This window comes from Crocodylus porosus, unplaced genomic scaffold, assembly GCF_001723895.1.
Source record: "Crocodylus porosus isolate Cpor-Errol unplaced genomic scaffold, CroPor_comp1, whole genome shotgun sequence".
NCBI classification, from domain to species: domain Eukaryota; kingdom Metazoa; phylum Chordata; order Crocodylia; family Crocodylidae; genus Crocodylus; species Crocodylus porosus.
Window position 1 is genome coordinate 51,179,773 of NW_017728948.1, and position 25,217 is coordinate 51,204,989.

The window sequence follows — 25,217 nt, forward strand, 5'->3', positions numbered from 1 at the left end:
ATATATATATATAAAAAATCTATCTATCTATCGATGTTCTAACTGGAAAAGCTGTTCCATTTACAATGTCACTCCTCGATAATAAGCTTCCTTCTGATTTTCAGCCTGAATTCATTCGTGGCCATTTTATGCCTAATTAGTCTCGTGTCAGCATTATCTCTGAGTGTATACCTCTTTTCTCTTTTGCTGCTTACTGCCCTGTAGTATTTGTAGACAGAAATCATATTCCCCCAATTTAATTTTTATTCCTTTTTCTTCAGTCCTCACATTTGTCTGTAAAAATCTGTTCTCAAGTTTTCCATGCTACAGAGGTCAGCACCAGTGTCAGGGACATCAAGTGAAGCCAGTTAGCTATGTCAAATAATTGGTTTCCTTCTCATCCCTGAAAGCTTAGGCAGCTCACTACTGAGCACAACCTTGAAAGAGACATCTGTAGATTATTCTGTAATCTTTAACCAGTAGAGTATCCTCTTCTATTCCTTTTCCTGGAGTTGGAAAACAATCAAGCAACAATATGTTGACTTCATTTGCAAGCCATTATACGTGTCTAGGCCCATCCTGAACTATCAACTCTGGCTTTCTCTCCAAATTGGGAGAATTTATATGAAACACACTTCTTAGATACTGGCAGCATTAACAGGTGGCATGGGCAAAAACCAGCAGAGATTACCCTAGAATGGAGCATCCATATGGTACTGCAATGTACATATTAAGAGTATATACCATTATGCAGCACTGTAATGGAGTATCAGCTAAGGACTATAAAATTTCCTTTTTTTTTTCCCTTTTCCTCTGGGGGCTGAAAGAGTTCCCCCTGCACAGCTCAGCAGTACCAAGGCAAAGTAGGAAGAAGTATGTCTCCAAAACAAAGAATGAAAAATTTAAAGGAATCTAATCATTTGATGGCAAAGAAACATTTTTAGCTAAATGCTATTCATGAGGAGGTCTGAAAGAAGTGGGTTTGCATACTTAAATAAGAGATAAGAATAAGGTTTCAATGCTAAATAGGGTTTTTTATTAAGTCTCCTACTGTTGCACTGCCACCAATGCTGCTTCTCGGGTGGAACGACTAATGTAGACAAACCACAAACACTTTAACCAAGATGAGCAGAGTTAAACAACACAATGGTATAAAAAAGCCTTGCCAATGTTAGTAATGCTACTGTCTTTACCAGCAGGGCAGCTGTGCAGTGGGAGATTGGGGGGGGGGGTTGTTTTGTTTCATTTCTTATATGAAAGCTTAGGTATATGCACTCAAATCTAACTAGAATACAAAGCCTGTGTTCTTTAGATCCCCTTTCTACTACAGCAAAACCCTGTGGTTCATGATAATGGGACTAAACGCTGCCTTTACCTGACTACTGTAGTTGATGTCAAATGTTTTAAAGGAAAGACACCATAAAAATGCAACTATGGAAATAAGGCTCTAAGAAACTCCTGTCACACAGGCAACCAGTTCAGATCCCACATCCTCATCTCCGTCAGAAGCAAAAAGAGGACTGCTGCACTTCACAGCTCAGACTGAAAAAAGGCCACAGAAGCAGCCTTTTCCGTGCACGGACTGGAAGGCACCTCTACGCGCTTGGCACTCATCTTTGGTGATCATTAATTTCACGGGATTTTTCCTCAAGTGCATGACTTGGAAAAAGAGAGATAAAAAGATTTTTTTTAACTATTTTTTAAAAAGAACTATTAATCTGCTAGGTACATCTCCTTATCAAGATTCTCTTACATATGCAAAACAGCTACCATTTATAGACATCCGTTGCCCTCTACCAGTAACTAGAAGACAAATATCCATTTGAAAAGTCTGTCAATAAAACGCAACTGAATGGCATTCAGAAGCCAAATAAAAAGACAGACTTCCTCCTTCAGCCCTACAGGTGGCGGGCCTTCAGTTTAAAGATGAAACAGGACTATGTGGGAAAGCATATATTATCACTGCTTATGCCAAACTGTTGAGAGAACCAACTCAAGAATACATTTTTACAAGCACTGCATTCACTTTTAAGAAGAAATATTCAGCAAACCACCTGGATTTTCAAAATATAGTCATTCAACCAGAAATAAATTTTATACTTAGGAGTCATTTTGATTCCCAGAGATGTTCCAGGGATCAAGGACGGTAAAAGGAGCCTGTCCCCTCACAATCGAGTACTTAAGAGAATGAGTTTAGATAAATGTTAATAGCAATGTTAGTTGATATTGAAATACAAATTATATACAAATAAGACAATATATGTAATGCACTTCACAACAAATAATCAATAATTATTGGCAAATTTGTTAATATTTGTAATAGTATATTTAAGATTAATTTTCTGTTAAGTCCTAAAGTCCTAAAAGTCTAACAGGTGGCTACCCCATTAAGGAACAAGACTTTTTACCTAGGTTTAGAAAGTAAGTTTTAAAGAAGCACTTATCTTAGTTCATCTGCAGATGGGTTAGCTATTCAGGAAAAAATCTGGTTCAAGATGGAAGAGCAGTTTCCCAGGTGAACCTGTTTTTAGTCAATTACCTAACTCAACTTCAAAAGTTTTCTAAACAAGGCTAAGGAACAGAGAGCTGTACCAACCAAGCTATACCATAATTAACATAAATATACCAATTTTTAGCCCTTATATAAACCATGTCATGTCCTAAGCCAGATCTAACTGGTATAAAACCACTAAATAAACTCTAAGTGACCTTTAGCTGCCTTCTGACCTTTTTCTCTCACACTTTATAAACGCTTCTCACTTACAATATTTCTCACCTGGTTAATAATATTATTTGTTTCATCCTCTCCTACCCAAACTCTGCAAGCAAATGCTATACTGTATCGCTATTGAGCAGCTCAGGACCAACTACAGCCAAAAAACAGAAAGAGAAGGTAGGATAGTTTTTTAAAATACAAGGATTATGGTGCTGACAAGTTACACTATATCAAAACATGGTGAATAAAATACAACTAAAAACTTATCTCTGTCATAACAAATACTGACTACACAGAACAGCAAAGCACATTAGTGAACCAATTTAAACAAAGATCTACCTATACGGTTATGAAGCTGCATGCTTAGAAAGGTCTAACTCTGGAAAATATCTTTTTCAGAACTGTCCCAAAACATTTAAAAATGTATTATGCATACAGAATCCGAGTAGTCATTACTGATGGAAAACTACAGTTTCCTTTAACAGGATATTGGATTATAACTACCAAATAAAGAAAGTACTTCAAAAAGTCTAACTGGCATCTGTGACAGTATAAAAATCCTTGCTGTTCCCTAATGCAGAAAGGAAATCTGGACAAAAAGAGAGAGAGACTATGGAAGTCTTTTGAATATTTTGCACTACTGTAGCCAAAACAAAGTATGGAACCTGGCAAGACCTTATAGTTCCTGTTATATCTTTTAAGGCTCTAGACAATATTATTGTTTTTCATAATTCCCCAAAGTAACAGAAGACTTAAAATTCAGCTGTTATATTATACAGTCTCTTACAAATTTCACCAATCCTGAAGTAAAAAGACAGTAGTGGCTAAAGACTAGCACTTAAGAAATAAAATGCTGCCTTTCGATGAATTGCTTTTCATTACTTTATTATTCTGGACTGTGAACTGCAATAAAGGCCATGGACAGGCATTACATTTGGAACAGGAAAAATGCCTTCCTTCTGGCACAAAAAGCCAGCATATAACCATTTAAGTGTTTTTTCTCCAGGAGATAACTGGCTCTTGTGGTTTGAATCATCTCAGGGCTCTGGGAAGGATCCAGCCATGGGCATCATCTTCCCCTCACTAGGCAGGCAACATCGGGGTGACCTGGATTTGGGCACAGGGTGGAGGGCATTTCCCCACAGCTCAACCCATCCTGGGGTCTACTACAGGTCAAGCTGTGCTGCCTACTACCCCTCACATAGACTGGGTTTACCGTAGTCTGTGCAAGTGGCTGGGGGGCTATTCCCCACAACCTGAACTGACCCAGGGAGAAATCCACAGCGGCTGCAGAAGAAGCATTGTGGCTATAACCCTTCTGGAGCTCCAGTCATGGTGAAATGCCTCCAGACCTGGCACAGATGGCAGTCACCCTAGCTCTACAAGAGCGGGAGGTGGGGGCATTCCTCTGCAGCTTGCCCCATCCTGGGATGCCTGGGATAGGTCAAGCCATGCTGCCTCTTCCAGCTACTCGTTGTTTTGCGGGGGAGTCTGCAAGCTACTTATATATGGTTTCGCTCAAGAAGGGGGACCCAAGGAGCTGCCCTCTAGCCCTCCTGCCTGAACAGCTGTGTGACTCTCCACCCAGGGAGCTGGAACGCCTATATAAATGCCAACCCCACAGTTTCACAGTTAGCAGGAATCCAACCTCAATTATTTCACAATGCATTCTATTAATTTCCTGATGAAATGCCCATTGTGAAAACATTTTCCTGCTTCTCCCTCACCTACTATGTTATCAGCATGCTCTGAACTTTTAATGATATCCTTCAGACAATATTTTCATTTAAATCATTCATCTCCTACTGTCTATTGCAGTATTTCGACAATGTGGCCTGACAAGAAGACTTTCTGCTCTAGAAGAGATATGTATTACTTTCAGTAATTTAATGTGTTTTAAGTTGTCATGCTTTAAATTTCAAAATTTATCTAAAATTCCTCCAGGACTTCTGTTCCTTTTCCAAGTTCCTACTTGTAGCCTGGTTCACTGAAATCATACATAAGATTTTCAACTTCATTCTGAGAAAAAAAATGACAGCCAGGTTTTCAAAGCCTCCAAAGCCATAGAGCCCTATTTGTGCCCATTACCCTTTAACCAGATCACTTAAACCTTGCTACAAAGGGGTCACAATTGGCTTAGTCCCTGCAAATTGCAGAAATTAAATATTCCTAAACTTGATTCTTCAATTTTACACTTGTTTTACTTACTCACACATCTTTTAAAAGCAAACAAACAAGTTACTGAGAAGCAGGGATCCTTATTTTCTCCATTTAAAAATGGCAAATTCATATATATATGAATAGCCGAAGACAGTATGTATGCATGTATCAACTGAGCACAGTGTTTTATTGATATATTTACAATTTTAAAGCAGTTTGGAAGCCTACCAATGCCTCAATCACTAAAGTAAAATAAATTCTAAATACCACCCCTGCAAGTGCCACTCATTCCCCAACCTCTGCCCCCAACCCTGCTGGTGCCCCGCACTCCCCACCCACAGCCCTGCCCTCCTTCCACCCCAGCCCTGCCAGGGACCCGGGTCGAGTCCCCTGTACCCCGCAGCAGAGTCCAAGCCCCGGCTGCCACCCATGGCCCTGAGTGGGAAGCAGAGTGTAGAGCCCAGCTTCTCCTCCCCTAAAGGTGGCACGGCTGAGGCAGAGCCCATGGGGGATGGCAGGTGCAGGCTGCCCACTGTGGGCTTGGGGCTCCCTGTCCTGCTGCCTTCCCCCTGGGGCCTCCACAGCCCAGCAGGCAAGACCTGGTATGGTAAGGCAAAGCAGGACTGGACAAGGAAGTTCCTTGCCCCTGTGAGCCCCACACCACTCTGGCAAGGCACCCCTGCCCACCTGGCAGCAGCAAGGGGCAGAACTCCGCGCTGCCAGAGGGTCAGTCTAACTCATGGCACTTTCTGTGAGGCACCATGAGTTAGACCAGACATCTGTCAGCACCCTTAAACTGGTCTTGTGCAAAGAGTTTGGATTGTTTTCTCCCATACTGACAAACAGGCTAACAACCTGGGTTGCTTTTTATATTAGGCAGAGGAAAAGGTAGAAGAGATTATTCCTTTTTTCTTCTCTGCTACCCTCCTTCTTTGTAAACAAAATAGCAATTTTGTTACATATAAAGACACCTCCCAATGAAATACATATCTTGCTTTTGGAAAAACTATTTTTTCCAGAATCACAGCTGATTGTGTGACCAAGTAAGTCCTCCTGGGAACACAGAGCACCAAGGAAGCGTGACACCCATAAGTTCCTGATGCGATTTGCCTCATCCAAGCTATCTTCTCAGATGCCATACTTCCTGGATAGTCTAAGTTTCCAGGAGGACAACTTATTGTAGGGCACACAAGATTAGGCTCTAGCCCCTTGCAAAGGCAGTAGAAAGACTGTTGGTTCTTTCCTTAAGTAGTTCTTTATATAAGTTCCTGTAAATAAAGTGTTGTTTCCACATAACAAGCCTCATAAAGATACTACTAACAGCTCACCTGCTGCTTCAGGCACAAGCTACAAGGCTGAGAGAGGTTCATTGCAGGACTTTGCCATATTGGCAGCTGCATGGCACACACACTGTCTCCTGGTATGCCACTTCTCCAGGAAAGAAAGCAGCTTCCCTGCTTAAAATGCACGCTGCAGTGTTTGGGGGGGGGGGAGGGGAAGGTGTGTGCTGTACGTGAGAAAAATCAGTACCTACCTGTAATCTCCCTGCCTGTATCATCCCTGTTTTTTCACTTTGAAAATCTGTATTGCCTATAGTGGGGTATGGGAGGAAGAAATTGCAACATGTAGCCCCCTCCCAGATATTTCCCATGCAAATACCTAAATTTATGAAAACAAGGAATGACAATCCAAAAAAAAAAGAAGGCAGATGAAAAACACTGCTTCCTCAGAAGGCCTGAACAAAGGATTACTTTACCATTGCAGATTACCTCTTTTGGACACTGATTTTGGCAAGAAGTGAGGAGGTCCTTCTCTTTCAAATCAGCACAAGTTATTTTTCTGTTAAAAAGAAAAAAAGAATTTGTAACAAAAAATAAATAAAAAACAAGTCTAATTATTTAATATTTTTGTACTGTACACAGACATAGCCTCAGTTGCCACAGGTTTTACCCAACAGTAGCTTTCCCAACTAAGACTTATTTAAGAATAGTTTTTACTTCCTGCTGCATAGCAATTTATAATGACCGCAATCTTCACTAGCATTAGCCGCAGGTAGATTGCACTGCTTCAATAATGCAACAAGAAGTTTGCATGGGATATTTAACATATGCAATTCAGAACCTCCATGAGCAGGCATTTATTTTTCTTAATTCACCTCTGAAGCATATGAAACTTCCCCTTATTCCTTTTTTTTAGCCAGGTTTGGAAAGTTTTGTTTTAAAGGCCGTCTGGCATTCTTTTCCCCTTTGGATTCATCTGCACCTCACACTGAACATCTTGCATTTCAGATAAAAGTTTGCTCAGGCCATTGATTTTGCTCTGTGGCACCTTTTTTTAACCTTTTTTTTTAAACCCATTTTGTTGTTTGGAACTCCAGACTTTTACAAAGCTTTTTATACTTGCATGCAACTCATTCAGGGACTTGAACGCATTTAATGTCTATTACTGATGACAACCTTCACTGAATAGCTTTAGGCTCTTACAAAGGCAAAGTCCTCAATCACAAATTGCACTTTGAAAGGAAAACCCAAAGTTGTGACACTTGCAGCATGTTCACCACAGCTGCCATACAGCTACCCACAGGAGTTCAAGTAATTCAGTTTTTTGGCCACAGAAACCCTCTTATCACCACCAGCTTCTCTCTGCTTTCCCAGAGGAGACTGTGAATAAGAGGTGGAACTGTCCCATGCTAGAAAGACATATCCATCCCACAAAAGCTATAGACTCAACTAGCGGACGTGGGACTTTTCCCATGCCAGCATGGGAACAAGCACGAGTGGCAGTACGGTGCTTACATCTGATCTCCCACCCCACCTGCCTCTGGGGTGGGTCATTCCAGTCCGCAGCCAGAAAAGGTTGCCTACCTCTGATCTAGTCAGTAGATTTTTTGATCCAAGAGATACTTAAATCATTTTGATAACTAAAGGCTTTGTCGAAGATGCATTAAAATTTATTAAAAGCTTTTGGGAAAAAACAGCATATCCTAGAGTCCAGTGGGTAATACACCACTGGTTTCCATCTCACTCACAGGCAGTAAAAAGAAACTGAGAGTAGGTTGCACATGCCCCATCCTTCTTACCCTCTTACAAGAGCAGGAGGTGAAATGTGGTGTACATGCACCCCTGACAGACACTTCTAATCACTCAGGTGCTCCCATGGCATCCAAAAGGACATGTACATTAAGAACCATAAATCACAAGATAATTTTGAACTTGCTATTTTTAGTAGTACAAACCAGAATAGAATAACACAAACATATGTGCATCTGACAAAGTAGGCTATCGCTTACAAAAGTTCATGCCTCTTCAAACCAGTTAGTCCCCAAGGCATGTGCATCCTGAATGCCCTCTGCCTATATTCAAGAGTTAATATCCCCCCCTCACACCAAGGTTTCCATAGATGTGATTAAATAGTCTCTTTTTGTACTGTGGAGACTTACTGGATGATGGTAGTCTAAATACAGCAGGTAAGAGAACTTTTAGAAAGACTGCAAACAACAAGACTGGGGGGTAGGGACCCCTGTAAATTGCACTGGAAGTGCCCCCACAGCAGCTTCTTTAATCTTCCCATTTCACTTCTTGCTCCTCACTGCCCGGTTGGTGGAGGTTTTAAATATGCCACAGATTTTGCTTCCTCATTAATCAGCAGGGCCCCTCCACCAATCAGGAGCAAGGAGGGAAGCAAGCAGCAAAATGAAAAATATTAAAGGAACCACTACAGGGGGCACTTCCAGCACAATTTATGGCAATCTCTACTGGGGGGAAGTGAGAGGAGAGCAGGGGGAGGGAGAACAGAGCAAGAAAACAGTTTATCCCAGAGATCTCTATAGGAGAAGGATACAAGTACTGAATAAAAAGACATGCTTTGTGTCAGTAGCTGACAGTAGGTGGGTTATTCGAGTTTTTTTCTTTTACTTCAAAGCTGCCTGTAGTATTAGACAACTGCCTTTTTATCTCTTAAAAAAGAAAATCAAACTGGTGAATGGTAAGGTACAGAGCTACATTTCTCAAACATCTAAACCAGGGCTGTTCTCAGGGTGGACCTGGTCCCCGATGCTGCCTGTGGGTCTCAGACTGGCCCCACACAGGATACAGGATTGGTCTATGAGCCTGATCCAGCCCAGAGACAGGACCCACATGTGTCATATAGCTCACAGGGCTAAATGTGTTTGATACCCTTGACCTAAACCAGGGGCATGCAATTATTTTGGGTGGAGGGCTGCTTAATGAGTTCTGGCAAGCTATCAAGGGCTGCAAGGGTAGCCCCACCCTTGGGATCGCAAATCCTGCCCCCTAACCCCTGACTTTTGCCACCAGAAGTCCCTCCCCTTGCCCCCAGAAGTACTGCTTTTGGGAAGGGGGTTCACCATCTTGGCACTAGAAAAAAAATAAATTGTATACTAAAAATTCAAATGTGGCCAATAACATACTTTAATATTATTTTGTCCTGATTTGTGTGTGCTTGTGTGGTGAATATAGAGGTGATTGTATAATAGCTCAAAAGGAAGTCTTATTCTTGTACATTGTAGGGGAGCGTGGAGGGCTGGGGGGCTCTGTGTGTGTGTGTGTGGATGGGTATGAAGGATTTGTGGGGGGAGTGTTTGTGGGAATGTGTGTGTGGCTGGGTATGGGGTTTGTGGAGAGGGAGGGACCTTGGGTATGTAGCAGTGAGCAGAGCTCCCCCCAGAGGCACATGTGTGTGGGGGTGGGCAAGGGGGTGCGTGTGGAGGATGCTGTTAGTGGGTGCGGTGTTTGTGGGGTGTGTGATTGTGTGTGGGAGAGGGTGTGGTTGTGGGGAAGGTTTGCAGGTGGGGGCTGTGCATGGGACACCCTGCACACACACCCCTGAACCAGTCAGTACCTGCCACTGCCACCCTGCCACAGCCCAAAGCCTGCACACCATTAAGCATCTCCTTGCCACCACCAGCAGTGCACAGCCCCAGCGTGCCTCACAACTACTCCAGACTCCCCACCACCAGAGCAGATTAGCTGGAACCAGAGTATGGCCCTGACCTGGCCCACCCCATGCTGCTAATCCATGATGTGTCCTGCCACCTCCTGGGCACGCAGTGGGGCTGGGGCAGCTCCACAGCTGGACTGACTTTCTAGGTAGCCCAGGCAGTGGTGGCTCCTTCCAGCTGCCGCCAGCCACAGCCATGCAGTATCAGCATGGACCTGCACTGCACAGCCCCAACCCCACACACCCCACACCTGCTCTGGGCCCAGAGGTGGCACTAACACAGCACAGATGCAGGGCAACCTCGCATGGACACCAGGCGGATGTAACAGGAAGTGCCAGCAATGGGAGGGGGAGGGGCCACTTTTACCCTGCGCTGAGCAGCAGCTTGTCCCACACTGCTGTGCTGAGCCTAGTACTGAGCCCAAAGCAGGCGAGGAGCACATGGGGTTGGGGCTTTGCAGTGTGGGTCCCCATTGGTACCACAGGGCTAAGGCCAGCGGTGGCAGCAGCTAGAAGAAGCCACCTGCCACCTGGGCTGCCTAGAAAAGCAGCGTGCCCTTTGCTGCATGTCCAAGGGTGGCAGGATGCCCCACAGCTGGATGGTGCCTGTGCCAGGGGACTGGAGGACTCCTTGTGGTTGGACAAAGATCTGCTGTGGGCTGGATCCAGCCCATGGGCTGTATTTTGCCCACCCCGACCTAAACTAATGCTAAACACACATATGCACGCAGAACCAACTAAATACTTTCATAAAGAAAACGAAAGACTTAGCTAATAAAGGGGCAGTCACAGTCTGGTCTCCAACCATAAGCAGTACTGGAAGAATCAAAACTGGATGTCTTTCTAAAAAGACATCTTGTTCCTCAACCAGAAGTTAATAGGCTTGATGCAGCACTTGCTGCAAGAGGTCTTATTACTTATGTTACAAAGGAGGGTCAAACTAGATGACTGTATTTGTTCCTTGTGGTTCTAATGTCTTTGAAAAAGTTTCTACAAACCTCAATAATTACAACTCTGCAATATGTTCTAGTGGAACTTGACTGATTACAATTCAAAAGAGCCTAATTTTCTTTTACAGCTATTTCATCTGGTCTTCTTATTTAATAAAAAAGAAAGAAACAGAATTGGCACAACAGGGACTATAATATTAGTACCAAATAATTAGACATGAGCAATTCATACCAGTAATAATATAAAAAGTTAATGATCTCTAAATCAAAAGTTACAAGCCCAAGAAAATTATTTAAAGCTCAAAAACAAAAACAAAACAAAAACAAAAAACAACAACAACATCAATAAAATAAAATAATAAAGATATGAAACTACATAATTTCTTTTAAAAAGTTACTGCTACTTACAGGATTTACTTTACATGCTGCCCTACCTGTTACCTCACTGTAATCAAGGTTAAGTCGCTAAATGAATATCATAATTGTATGATTCTTTCTTCCTAATATACTTACTATATCCGTATTTTAAAACACCTGACTGAAGTTTGTATACCTAAAATACTCCCATAATAATTCTGGAGATACTTTAAGGTCAGTAAATTAAAAGTTGGACCTATTTTTGTGTCTTACTGAAGAATGACTCAACCATTTAAAAGGTTGTCAGACACAAAATAACTATGGACAACAGTATAGTAACTAACAGGTGGGAGCACCCAATGAGATGGAATAGATTTTTTTTTATTTCTATTTCTTTGCAAGTTTACTCCAGAAGGGTCATAAATTCCCAGCATGACATAAGCTGGAAACCTCCATGCTAATGACTTCTGAGGACTGCTCCACCATGCATTAACAAGTGTTACATTCTGTCTGTGGCTTGAATTAAACAGTCCACTGGTTCCTTCAAGTGCCATTTCCTTTTCCTGAGCAAAAAGTTCAAGTACAAGCATATGCTAAGATAAAAGCTTAACCCTACAGGGAGCTAAACTAAGGATAATGCTATTTCTGTAGAAACAGTCTCAACAAATACACCATATAATAAGAGCATCCCCAAAAAGCACTTAAGCTAGCAAGTAAAATTGAGAAGTTATCTTCAAAGAAGATTATAAGATAAGTAATTCTTCCTTCCTTAAAGTTATCACAGTTCTCATTACTAAACACTAAACAGCTTCTGGAAAAGCCAAAAAGAAAACAAAGAATAAATCTGTGCACCGTATTTCACCTCCTGCTCCTGTAAAATGGTAAGAAGGATGGGGCAACTCTAACCTTCAGGTTCTTCTTTCTTACTCTGACACCAAGCTGAAAATCTTGAAACAATATGTGGGACCATAGAGCAAGCAACCAGAAGATTTTGAGGGGTTTTTTTTTCTTTTTAAAAAGGACAGCAATAAATCTCTTGATGACCTGGAGACAGCAACACAGAAAAGCCTCACTGAAGTAAAAAAAAAAAGCCAGCTGGACAAAATCTATTTCAAAACAAAGAACCACCCCAAATAAGTAAAAATTTGAAGTAGGAGAATTTGGCCTGTTTTGAAAAAAACAATACTACAGATGCAAATGAACAAAAAAAACCCAAACCCCTGGGAGCCAGTTCCTTCTCTAAGCACAAAATCCATGACATAGATTGTCTCTCACTGTAACATCCCAGCAAAAAATAATATAAGTTTTGCACAAGCTAGGTTACAGCAAAAAATTAATACAATTAAATCTGAATAGTCTCCAAGCCCTCTCAGGCCCGCTTCAAGAAAACCCTTATTGGCTTCAGATACAGAATATGAAAAACAGCACTAACGGGATGACCACATATATGACTGTTGAATGAATGAGATACACAAAGGTGGAGATAAAACTCAAATAAGTCCATACCATCACCCTATATTAATAAAATCTGGTAAAAAGATAACTTAATCAATAAACTCTAAAGATACTTTGTGAATTCAAAGTACTACCAGTCAAATAACAAACAATAAATAAATAATAAAAAACAGCTCAACCAAAGAGGTGGACAGCTCAGGGGAGCAACCAAAGGAAATTCATCAGCCAGCAGTCACAAATGAATAGGCAAGTAAAGGCTCTGCTTCCCCATTCATGCTGCACAGAAGACAGAACATGTCACTGGTTGAAGTCTAATGGGAGTAGACCATCTCATACTGGAAGGCTGTGACTCGAGAGTGATCATACCTATGATCGTAGTAAATGAAATCTTTCAAGTTTTCTAAGAAAAATGTCAATGTCTTAAAAATGGAAAAAGTTCAAAAAGGAGGTTCTCTCACAAGTTTATATTTGTATATAGCATAAGGAACTTATTACAGAACTTTAGTTTTAAAAAGGTCTTTATCAATCCTGGTATTTTTGTATAAACACATGTATCCTAAAACTTTGCAAGACAATAACATCCATTTGTGTCAAAAATTCAACCATAGAAATCGTGTCCTTAACACAAAATGAGAGCCTGAATACCACTATATTAAACCGTGATAGTGAATCAGATTTGAAAGTACTGAAACTAAAGTGATATTTGTAATGCTGCTTTTTTTAAAAGGACCTCTTACTGATTATGTAGCCTTCAAATGAAGTTAAAAGAAAAAATGCATTACAAATGCTTCCTGCAAGCAAGTAGCAATATCTGTTTTCAGAACTGATTCCAAGCGTTATCTACTTACATGCACTCAATATACAGGTTTAAGAGTTTGCAGTGACACTTTATTTTCAGCATTTGGATACACGGTGGACACTCCCCAGGATGACATGGCAAGATACATCGGTGAGGACAGCCAGGTGGTCGTGGTTTGCTACACTCCTCTTCACACTGCAGACATTCTGGACCTGCCTAAAACAACAACAATTTTCACTAAGCAGTAGATGTCTGCTGATTGGACAACACTGGTTGACTCTCATATTTAGAAAAAGAAACTTGAGAAAAAGACAGAGCACATGAACAAGGCCATTTGCTTTTCTTCAGCCAGTTAGCCCTTCAGAAAAATAAATACTAAACTATGCTTTAAAGAAAAGAATTGAAGGAATGCCATGAGTGGGAGGTCAAAGACAGTCCTATATCCCCTCCTAGACAAAAAAAAGTCCACTTCAATGTTAACACTCTGGATAACTCCCGCTCAGCTTACTAATTCATTCCATACGAAGAACTACTTTAAATTTCCCTGGTTACAATGTTAAAAGTAATAAGTCAGGGGGTGGCATAATTTAGATTACAACTATAACATTTAACTTCCATTCTCCAACAATAAAGATTATCATGACATAACAGTCTGAAATACATTACATTTATTTTCTACAAAAGCTTCAAATACACGCATAACCACTTGCTGTAGTTTCAGTTCTGTATCCACACACTGATTTGCATAACAGCCTGGTAAATACTGACTTAGTGCTACATTTTAAAAGATACTGGGTGCATCTACATGAGACACTACTGCAGTGTTATTAGGCTACTGCGTAGTTAGTGTGCCAGGCAAAACCCATGCTATTAAGCAACAGTAAATTAATGAACATGCAGACATACCCACTGGGCGTCTATACGTGTACTGGATCCAGGAGTAGTTCACTTGTGAGTAAACTACTTGTGAGCAAATGCTCCTGGGCAGGAGTCCACAAGTCCAGGGAAGCAGAAGCAGATTTTCTGCTAATGGCAACAAACTCCTGGGGCTCTGTAATGGGGGTGCTAGCCCAGGGGCTGGCAGGGAGCACTGAACCAGGAGACAGCTGTCTCCTGGCCAGGGCTGGGACCCTGCTCCCTGCCCCCAGGCAGCTGCCTGCTGCTGGGGTAGGAGACAACATCCCCCTGCCCGGGAAGGAAGGAGCTCCTGCCCCCAGCTCCCTGATCAGGGACAAGAGATTTGGAAAGAACTGCAGGGGAGGGGCAGGTCCCAGCCTCCTGCCCCTATTTACCAGTGGGGCAGCTAGCAGCAAGCCCTCAGCTGGGTGAGGAACCCCCACCACCTAGCTGCCTCACTGGCAAATCAGGGCAGAGGGCTAGGACCTGCCCCACACCTGCAGTTCTTTCCAAGCCCTGTGCCTCAATCGCCTGATCAGGGCATATGGCTGGGACCTGCCCCAATGGGGACAGTTCTGAGTGATTGTAGGGCAGAGGCTGGACAGCCTGTTCCCTGCTCAGCTCCACGATCATGCAACTGGGTGAGGGACAGGTTCCCCAGCCCCACCAGCAGGAAGCTCCCAGTGCCAGCTCCACAACCACAGTGCCAGCACTGGGAGATAAGGATCTCCCAGCCTGAGCTTTACTGTAATTAGACTACTTAACTCTGCAGCAGAGTCAATGTCTACAAGTGCACCAGTGTTACAACACAGTAAACTAATGAATTATGCTGTAAGCACCATCAGGGACAATACTGTATTATGAGGAACTATTTACTGCACTGAAATGCACGTGTAGATGCTGACCAGGGATGTAAATTGCTCCCAGTCAGCCTAGCCAGCCAGGGGCCTGCTCTGCCTCAGCTCAAATTGCTGCTGTCCCAGGCGCACATGTAGAAACTCTGCCTGGGAGCAGTTTACTCTGGCTCAAACTGCTTCAGAGTGTATTGCTTCGCATTAACTGCACGAGTAGATGCACCCACTAAGAACTTGCCTTAGCCCAGTATTCTAGTCTATATTCAAGAATACCAGCAAAGTTCCCAGCCCTAGTCTACAGGACAGTTCACTGCAAAGCAAAATTAAATACATACATGCATCGTTCTGGAAATTTTTCAGGCCCCAATCCTGAGACCAGATTCACACAGATAAGCAGACCTGACTCATCACTGGAACTTCAAAGAGCACAGCACAAATATTTTTTGCACATGATCACAGCCCAATTCTCAACTATTCATAAATTGGTCAAAGCAGAAGTGTGTGTGTCGCTCTTCCATTAGGGCTATTTCCATGAAAAATTTCAACTCTATGCAGCTTACACTTTATGACTGCACAACTAGGCACATAACGTTTTTTTCTCCTTTTAAATAGTAAAAGCTGTATTTCATCCTGTTCATACATAGCTAATCTGTTTTTGCTGAAGTTTCTTTTAAAGTGCCAGTTTTGGTTAAGCAAAAATTGTCACCCAAAAAAATTCCATTTCCAGAAAGCCAGAAGCAACTGGAAGCATAATGAAGACAGTTTCATAACTTAATCAAAGCATGTTAAAGCATAGAACAGAACAGATTTACACTATACGTCTCCCCAGCAAAATGTGAAGAAAACTTAAATTTGTAATGGGAAGGTATTGTTCAGTTACAGAATACGTTCCCTGCATAGTTTTCTTTCCTTTTTTTAAAAAAGGCTGGCTTGTTAAATCTGTAGTTTAGTTTAATCTGCTAGATAGAACAAAATATGTATGCTGAGGGTCAAGAATGATTTAAAAAATAAACCTGAGAAATGAATTACTGATATCCTACACCATTTGTAATCTCTTTCTCAATAGAATTTTAATCCATTTTGGAAGAAAAAAATATTACATTAACTGAATGTGCATACACCAATAATATTATTAGATTAAAATGTGCTGTTTAGGACTAGGACAAAAAGACTCTGTTTGAGACCTGGAGAATAATCCTTAAAGGTTAAATACTTTTTCTTGTGACTGCTGTAACTAGGTTTAAAAATTATTCCAGTAGGGTTATTTACTTAGCAAATTCTAATCAACTTGAGCACAGAGTCAAGGAAACAGTGGTTTCAATGGTAAAGATAAATCTCATTACTGAATGGTAGCTAGAGACAGATATAAAGCAAAAGAAAAAAAAAATCAGTATTGCTTTCATTCACACATTCAATTTTTACATTTAGAAAGAGTGTCATTATGTTGTCAAACTTTTACATTAATATAATTCTAAAATCTCTTAAACTGCATTATGAAAGATTAATGAAAACTCACTTATTGTTTAACAACATCCAATTGACAAAGGAATGGATGTATTTACTTCTATTATTCTCAGAAGCTGGCACCTAGCATAGAGGTTTCTTCTTATTGCCTCTAGCTAGCCATCAAAAAAGAGCACTCTACATTGTATATTTCCTAAATGGCACTCCCCGTCTGCTGGCAGGTAGAATATTTGAGATGGACCTAAAGACATGAACATGGAGTAAAAAAGGATGGGGCTTTACCATGCATCACATGTAAATACATTCAGACTAAGGAACAGGTGATGCATGGTAAAGCTCCCCCACTCCTTTTTCACTCTGCAGTAAGTTGTTTTTATGTCTATACCTTCCACCTCACAAACCTACGTTAAAATGTAGTTGATAATGTGAAGTCAATGACTGGACTTCTCACCAAAAGATCAATTCGAAGTTGGACTAGTGAAACACAGGCCTGACCTCCACACATTTTCACCAGTGTAACTAGGTGTTATTTTAAAACTGACTGACCCATGTGTGGATGGCTCATGAGTTTAAGTCTGGCTCACATTGGTAAATTATTACTTGTAAGATAAAGTACAATAACCAGCCTGATACCAACAGAAATGTGTTCAAATAAAAGATTTTTGATTTTTACAATCTTCCTCCAAGGTCAAAAGATGCTTTAGTGAAAATACCCTAAATTACTCTTTTAAATGTTAACAACAGGAAATAACACAGCCTAAATTTTGCAAAACATATAATTCAATAGAATTAAAAAAGGGCCACATACAGGCATTATGTTTCTACCAGGAGAATCACCACTCTCCCAGGAGAAAATACAAATACAGAAGTCGTCATTCAATTTCTCCTGGGGGGAAACAAGACACTTGAGAGACTTCCCTTGAGAAAAACTCTCTCATAAAAATGAATACCTATATACTTCCCTCCCGGTCTGGTCCAGAAAAGGACTAGAGCAGTGGGGCAATGCTCCTCATGCTTCCCTAGACTGTGAATCATCCTTGTCTGGGGAAGGTGTGGAGAACAAGGGGGTGGGGATAGGGAGTAAGAGGAGGAGAGGCGCAACTGGCTGCACTGCTCCCTCTCCTGGACAAGATTTCTAATGGTAGAAATTTCTCAAAAGTTTCCACCACCAGAAATGAATGCTTGTTCACGGCCAAAGTTTTAAATGACTTACTTAAAGTTAAAATAGGAAAGTGGGAACAGAAAGTCCACTGGGATCTTCAATCAAAACCATGAAAATGCAATAAAAAGGGAACCTTCCCCCAGTACACACATCTTACCTTCCGCTTGTCAGTGTTACCATTTACACTGGTAACTTTATGACATTCTTTCAAGCAAGTATGATTTTGACAGTCAAGGAGCCGTCCACAAAATCTTTTACAGGAGTAGGGTCCTACAGAGTGACATGGTAATGGACTCACCTAAAAGGTTTAAAAAAGGAAAAAAATATGTGACTTTAACATGCAGAATTTTGATCTCTTCACATTTTTGTCAAAAAGCTCTAACATAGGAAAAAGTTCAAAATCAAATTTCTTTGTATGGGTGACAAAATTATGCTCATATCCGATGTATATTACATCCGAATGGCTTGCTTCTAATAAAACACTCCATCTATTTTTCTCAGATATTGAAACCCCAAAAAACCACTACTCCTACAAACTGAACTCCATATTGCCTTCCTTCACAGCTATTACAAAGTTAATTGTTACTGTACCTTGGCACGAATGTTGGAAGTGCAGTCATATCTAAGTCTGGCCCAGTTCTAGAATTAAACTACAGAATCTTCTTACACACATATATATCACTGAAGCCAGTAATATGTAAAAACACAGAATTGTGAAGTGTGCAACACCATAGAGAAAATGAAACAAACGTGCTCACCCACATTCAACAGGTCAGCAATATGGCTATAGAATTAGAATTTGAGCTTACCAAATTCTTGTCTTTGCAAACACAATATGTCCATGCACAACACTCTGCAACACTGTTACCTATCCACTAAGAACTGAAGAGTAATGGTCACTTCATGCATACAACTTTTGTTTGTACAACACAGACAACTTTCAATCACCACTTTTGTCAAGGATATAACAGCTAAGGATCATGAAGTTTATATTCTGTTATAAATTCATACATGTTAGGGGCTGGAAGGGACCTCACAAGATCATTGGGTTCAGCCCTCCTGCACTTCGGCAGGAAAGACTGCCGGGGTCAGATGACCCCAGTAAGGTATACGTCAAGTTATTTTTTAAAGATCTCCAGGGTAGGTGATTGTACCACCTCTGAAAGGATTCTGTTCTAGACCCTAAGCACTCAAATTGTAAATCGTATCTATTAACTTATGTGGTGGGGGGCAGAGGGAGGGGGCACATTAGAGAGTAAATGGTTCAGAGAGGATCAGGCTTTCATGGGAAACAGCCTACTCATCAAATGTTAGCAGACAAAGTAGGTTATAACTTATGAAAGATTATGCCTAGCTGAACTAGTTAATAGGGGTGTGGCGAAATGGGCCATATTCAATTCGGATTCGGCCCAAATCAGGGACAGTGTTTCGATTACTTGCTTCGGATTGCTGCCCCAATTCGATTCAGCCAAATCCGAATCTGAAGATTTGATGCTGATTCAGAGAATCTGCAATTCGGCCATAAACACACCTTTAAATGTTTTTTCTACATACCTTGAGGTACCAGGCATGGCTCATGAATGCTGAGATGGGGGGGGTGGATGGAGCATCCCACAGGAGTGCGCTTGGGGGGCCCCCCACACACCCAGGCAGACCCAGAAGTGGACCAGAAGCTTCCCCAGACCCAGGAGGCACCAGCCAGTGAGCCAAGGGGCTGTGGGGGAGGGCCCTTCATGCTCTCTGGCAGACCAAGAAGTTGACTAGAAGTGCTGCTGGTCCACTTCCAGCCTGCTGTTGAGTGTGCTGGGGACTCCCCCACACTCCATCTGCCCCAGCATCACAGCATTCATGAGCTGCTTGATACCTTGAGGTATGTAGAAAAAACATTTAAAGCTATGTCTATATCCAAATCATTGAATCTTTCCAAATCGATTGAGGGTTCCAATTCAATTCAGCAAGATCAAAGTGTCTCCTGACTTGGTTCGGAGATTCAGCCATCGAATCAGGCTTTGCACAGCCCTACTAGTTAAGTCTCTAAGGTTCCACCATGCCCTGCCCTATGCCTGACTTCAGACTAACTACCACTGTGGGGAGAGGTGGACACACCAGAGGGCACGGAACAACTACAGGCAGACCTGGACAGGTTGGACAAATGAGCAGAAAACAATAGAATGCAATTTAACAAGGAGAAATCCAAAGTGCTGCACATAGGGAGGAAAAATGTCCAGCACACCTACTGCCTAGGAAGTGACCTGCTCGGCAGCACAGAAGCGGAAAGGGATCTTGGAATCCTAATGGACTCCAAAATGAACATGAGTCGTCAGTGTGACGAAGTCATCAGCAAAGCTAACTGCACTTTATCATGCATCAGCAGATGCATGACAAACAGAACCAAGGAGGTGATACTTCCCCTCTATCGGGCACTGGTCAGACTGCAGTTGGAATACTGCGTCCAGTTTTGGGCGCCACACTTCAAGAGGGATGTGGATAACCTGGAGAGGGTCTAGAGAAGGGCCACTCATATGGTTAAGGGCTTGCATGCCAAGACCTACAGAGAGAGAGGTTGAGAGGTGACCTTGTGGCTGCCTATAAATTCATCATGGGGGCACAGAACGGAATTGGTGAGGCTCTACTCACCAAGGCACCCCTGGGGTTTACAAGAAATAATGGTCATAAGCTAGCAAAGAGCAGATTTAGACTGGACATTAAAAAGAACTTCTTCACAGTTAGAGTGGCCAAAATCTGGAATGGGCTCCCAAGGGAGGTGGTGCTTTCCCCTACCCTGGGGGTCTTCAAGAGAAGGTTAGATAGGCATCTGGCTGGGGTCATCTGAACCCAGCACTCTTTCCTGCCTATGCAGGGGGTCGGACTCGATGATCTATTGAGGTCTCTTCTGACCCTAACATTTATGAATCTCCCTCTCTTCATTTAGATGCGTTTCAGGTCCTATGAAAGTCCCACCCCAAACAACTAGGGTCTCTAGTCCCACCCCCAAATACGATTTCAACTGTGTGTAAAATGGTGCTTGCAGAATCTTTATGTGACTCTGAAATCTGGGCAGATTGGAGACAGAACTGAAGACATTCTAAACAAGGAAAGCACCGAGAGGGGAAGGAGGTGATCAGGAACAGCCAACTTGGATTCACCAAGAGCAAGTCATGCCTGGTTCACGGTTAGGTCTCTGCTTAAGATGTAAATCTGTTATTGTCTGGAGGGCCTGGCTCCCCTTCCTCACAGCAAATCCACAAGGGTCCATTTGCCTTGCCATTTAACAACCATGTGGGGTGCTAGTTCTCAGTGATTACTATTCTTCCATCTGTTAGGCTTTGAGCCTCTCCCAAGCAAATGAAACTCATCATTTAGGGAGCAAGACTTGAGAATCATATCATATTATGCACATATACAAGAAATGCCTTTTATATCAAGTACTAGAATGCATATAAACATAAGGATGACATGGTTGAATACAGCTTAACACCACTTATCCTCTGAGATCACACATGCCATATCAAGTTAAAAACAAAACAAAAAACCTCAAGAAAACATGCAAGACATCCCACAAATGCCACAAAAGTTTATGGGATCATAACAGGCACCAAGCTGGGTAGAGTTGCAGACAATCAGGAGGGCAGAGTCAGAATCCAGAATGAGCTGGATAAATTGGAGAAATGGTACAAGATCAATTAGATTAAATTCAGCAAAGACAAATCCAGAGGCCTGCAGTTGGGACAACATAATTGCATGCACAAATACAGACAAGGAAAGGACTAGCTAGGCTGTAGTACTGTGGAGAAGGACCTGGTGGTTACAGTGGATAATAAATGGAATATGAGCCAATGGCATGCTCATTACAAAAAAGCCATCACCATACTGGGTTGTATTAATAAGCGTGTCTCTTGCAAATCAAAGGAAGTGTTTCCTCTGCTCTGTTCCACACTGAAGAGGCCACACTGTGGCCAGTTTTGAGCTCTACACATGAAGAAAAAATGTGGACAGATTAGAAGTCCAAGAGAGAGTGAACAAAAAATATTACAGACCTAAGAAGCATGACTTATGAAGAAAGGTTAAAAGAACTAGGTTCTGTAGTCTGGAGAACAGAAGCTTGGGGGGGAGATCTGAACACAGGGTGCTGACAGACACAGTGGGGAACAGGACCCTTCCAAAAAAGGCTTTATGGGAAGCAGCAGCTCGTTAGTTACAACTGGCTCTGCAGTGTCTATATAGATCAGGTGCTTCAGCAGGGATTTTTGGTGCTTTTAACTCAGGCTGATTCAATCAGCAATTACATAATTAGATAAAAGTGCCATAAAAGCCCTGCTGAAGCGCCCTATCTATACAGACCTTCGGCAAGCCAGGTCCAACTGTAAGCAGCCACAGTCTTCAAATACCTGAGAGGTGATTATAAGGAGGATGGAGACAGACTTTTCTCTGTGGCTGCAGAGGAAAGAAGTAAGAACAATGGTCACAAACTGTAGCAGAGGTAATTTGGGTTTGAAATTAGAAATAAATTTCTGACTATGAGGGCAGTCAAACACTGGAGCAGGCTACCTACAAAAGTTGTGGAATCTCCATCTCTGAAAAAATTTCAAAAGCAGGCCTTGCCTGGGATGGTTTAATCAGGGACGATTCTGCCATGGGCATGGGACTGGGCTAGATGACCGTATGAGGTCCCTTTCAGCCCCAGCTTTCCCATGATCTATGAAAATGAGGAATGCTCTGCTTAATGTTGGGTACAAGTTAATGGCCCAGGACAAGAAACAGAACAGCTTAAAGAAAGCATTCTGCCACAGAAACACTCTAATGGCTGGAAGATAACCTCACTTCTACTGTTGCAAGGATGATGCTTAAAAGTTTATAGCTTCAAGGAAGCTGATGGAATATAAAAAGAAGAAAGCTGATGAGAGCGGGAGGTTGTTTCTAGAAAACGGTTGGGTACAGAAAACAGCAAAGCCCTGTATTTTAAATAAAGATCTACCAGAAGTAAATGGCAGAATAATCGGACTAAAAAGAAAGGAGTAAGACTTTCAATTTCAGAAGCTCATCCCCATCTTCCCTACATGGAAAGCAGATTTGATAGCTGCAGCAGAGCATCTAAAAGACTTGCCTAGACCTGGAAGTAAAATCAAATGCAAAAATATGCGGGAAGAGTAAATACTAAGTGTAACAAAGTATGTAAGCAACAGAAGAGGGTTTTTAACAGTAGTATCCAGTTAATGTTAAGTAAGTAGATGGAACTCCATATCAGAGTAAAAGTAATTCAAGGTAAAGAAAAAGAAAAAAAAAAATCACTTTTTTTTTTAAAGATGGCATAGAAGAACTAACAAACAAAGCCTTTTCAGAACGATACTTTCTTTGCCTTTGTAAACTGTCTTTAGACGATTTACAAAAAATTGAATACTAAGGGAGAAGCAATATGCTAGGGCATAAGACCTAAAGATCCAGAATAGTTTCACATGAACTATGAATAAAAGCATGGTTGTTTTTGTTCATACAGGAAGAAAAAAACATTAAGAATAACTATATTTTACAGGAAAAACTGGACTCTGAAATACCCATTACTGAAATAAAAGCTAACTTAAAAAACAAATAAAACACTTTTAGTAGTTATTTACTGTTTTTAATGTTCAACGAACTGAAAAACCAAAAACTGGACCATCAATTTTTAAAAGATGTGTTCAAGTAACCTGCATAAATCTCTAGTTACAACCACAGATAAACAGCAAAACACAGATTTTTCTCTCATTAAAGGAGAAAACTGCAGGAAACTGTAGGTTTTCCTTTGCAGGCTGGCAGCCTTCCAGCCTGAAAGGGGCTGCTTGGGCCTGGGGGCAGCAGGAGGAGAGTGACTGGAGGCAGGAGGAACTGCATGTGTGTGTACATGCAGTGGCCAGCATACAGCCATGCCGGGTGGTTGGAGCAGCCCCAGCAGCTGGATGCTATGGGGGGACAGGGGCGGGAGTTGGAGGGCCAGGGCTTCAGGACAGTCTGGGGGGCAGAGGTGTATGGGGGGTGCCTGCTGGCACTGGGGGAAGTAAGTCCAGGCAAGGGGGCTACAGCAGGGCAGGGGGACTGAGGCAGCACTTGGTACCACTAGCAAGCCCAGCTCCACAGCAGGGGAAGGGGGTGGGAGTCCTTGGGGGGAGACATGGAGCTTTGTGACACAAGCAGCAACTGGTGCACCACACAGTGCCCCACAACACTGGCTGGGCCTGGGCACGGTGTGGTGCAGTGCGGTGGGAAGGACTGGAAGAGCAGCATGAAGCCAAGTGTGGCTCTGGCCCAGTTCATTCTGACAGCAGCTGGAGGAGGGAGAGGGGCTTTAGGCGGTCTCTGTTCTGCCCATGGTGGCTGCCACTCGTGTAGGTAGTAGCAGACCAAGTCTGGCCCTGGCTGGAGGGAGGAGAAGGGAATGTCTGTGACACTCCCTGGCCTGGGCTGGAGCTCACACACTGTACCAAGCAGCCTGGCCACAGCCCCCTCCTCAACTGGGCACCATATTCTGACCGTGTGCGGCCGCCCCTGCCCCCAAAAGAATGGGTACCAGCTCCCTGTGCCACCCCAAAGGAGTCCCTCCAACTCCCTCCCTGCCACCCCCAAAGGAGTATTTGAGAGACCAGGCAGGGTTGGGGGGGCAGTTTGAGACCCCTTCCAATGAGGCTGGGGAGGGGCAGGGGGCTGCAGGTAGGGAGTGAGGGGCACCAGCAAGCATGTGGGATGGGAGTGATGAGCACTGGCAGGGCTGGGGGGGCTGTGGCTTGGGAGTGAGAGGCACCAGTACAGGCAGGGACAGGATACTGATATATCAAGGCTGCTCAGCACCATGAAACTGTGTGGGGGACAGCAACAACTGGACCTGTGCACTGGTGAGCGAAGGAAGCAGGAGGAGCTCTAATTTTCCATGATAAAAAAACCAAGAATCAAATGCCAAAATATATAGGTATTTAAAATTTAATTTATTATAACTTCTATCCCAGGGAAGATCTTAGAAAAGTTTATTAAATAGGCCATCCTTAATGGACTGGCCAACACAAACATCCTAAGGAATAGCCAGCACAGGTTTGTTGCGGGTAGGTCTTGCTTGACCAATCTCATTTCCTCCTATGACCAGGTGACCTATCACCTGGAAAAGGGAGAAGGGATTGATGTCATATATCTTGACTTCAAAAAAGCCCTCAATCTGGTATCCCATGATCACCTCTTGGCGAAACTGGACAATTGTGGCCTTGGGTCCACCATGATCCCCTGGCTGGGAAACTGGCTCCATGGTTGGACCCAGAGGGTAGTAATTGATAGCAGTCACTCATCATGGCGTCCTGTGACCAGTGGGGTTTCCCAAGGCTCTGTCCTCGGACCCATATTGTTCAACATCTTCATTAATGATGTGGACATTGGACTCAGAAGTGGACTGGCCAAGTTCGCCGATGACACCAAACTTTGGGGCAAAGCATCCACGCCAGAAGACAGG

The 25,217-nt window shown here is 42.6% G+C and overlaps 1 protein-coding gene across 1 annotated transcript in view; it reads right to left on the reverse strand.

The window, feature by feature from the left end:
* The window catches only part of NFXL1 (nuclear transcription factor, X-box binding like 1), an 85,298-nt gene that overhangs the window by 27,739 nt on the left and 32,342 nt on the right, over positions 1-25,217 (reverse strand). Inside the window, exons 16-18 of the mRNA XM_019552585.1 lie at positions 17,910-18,050; positions 13,425-13,591; positions 6,625-6,694 (exon numbers count right to left, since the gene is read on the reverse strand). Of these exons, the coding sequence (XP_019408130.1) occupies positions 6,625-6,694; positions 13,425-13,591; positions 17,910-18,050 (378 nt within the window). The remainder of the gene's footprint in view (positions 1-6,624; positions 6,695-13,424; positions 13,592-17,909; positions 18,051-25,217) is intronic.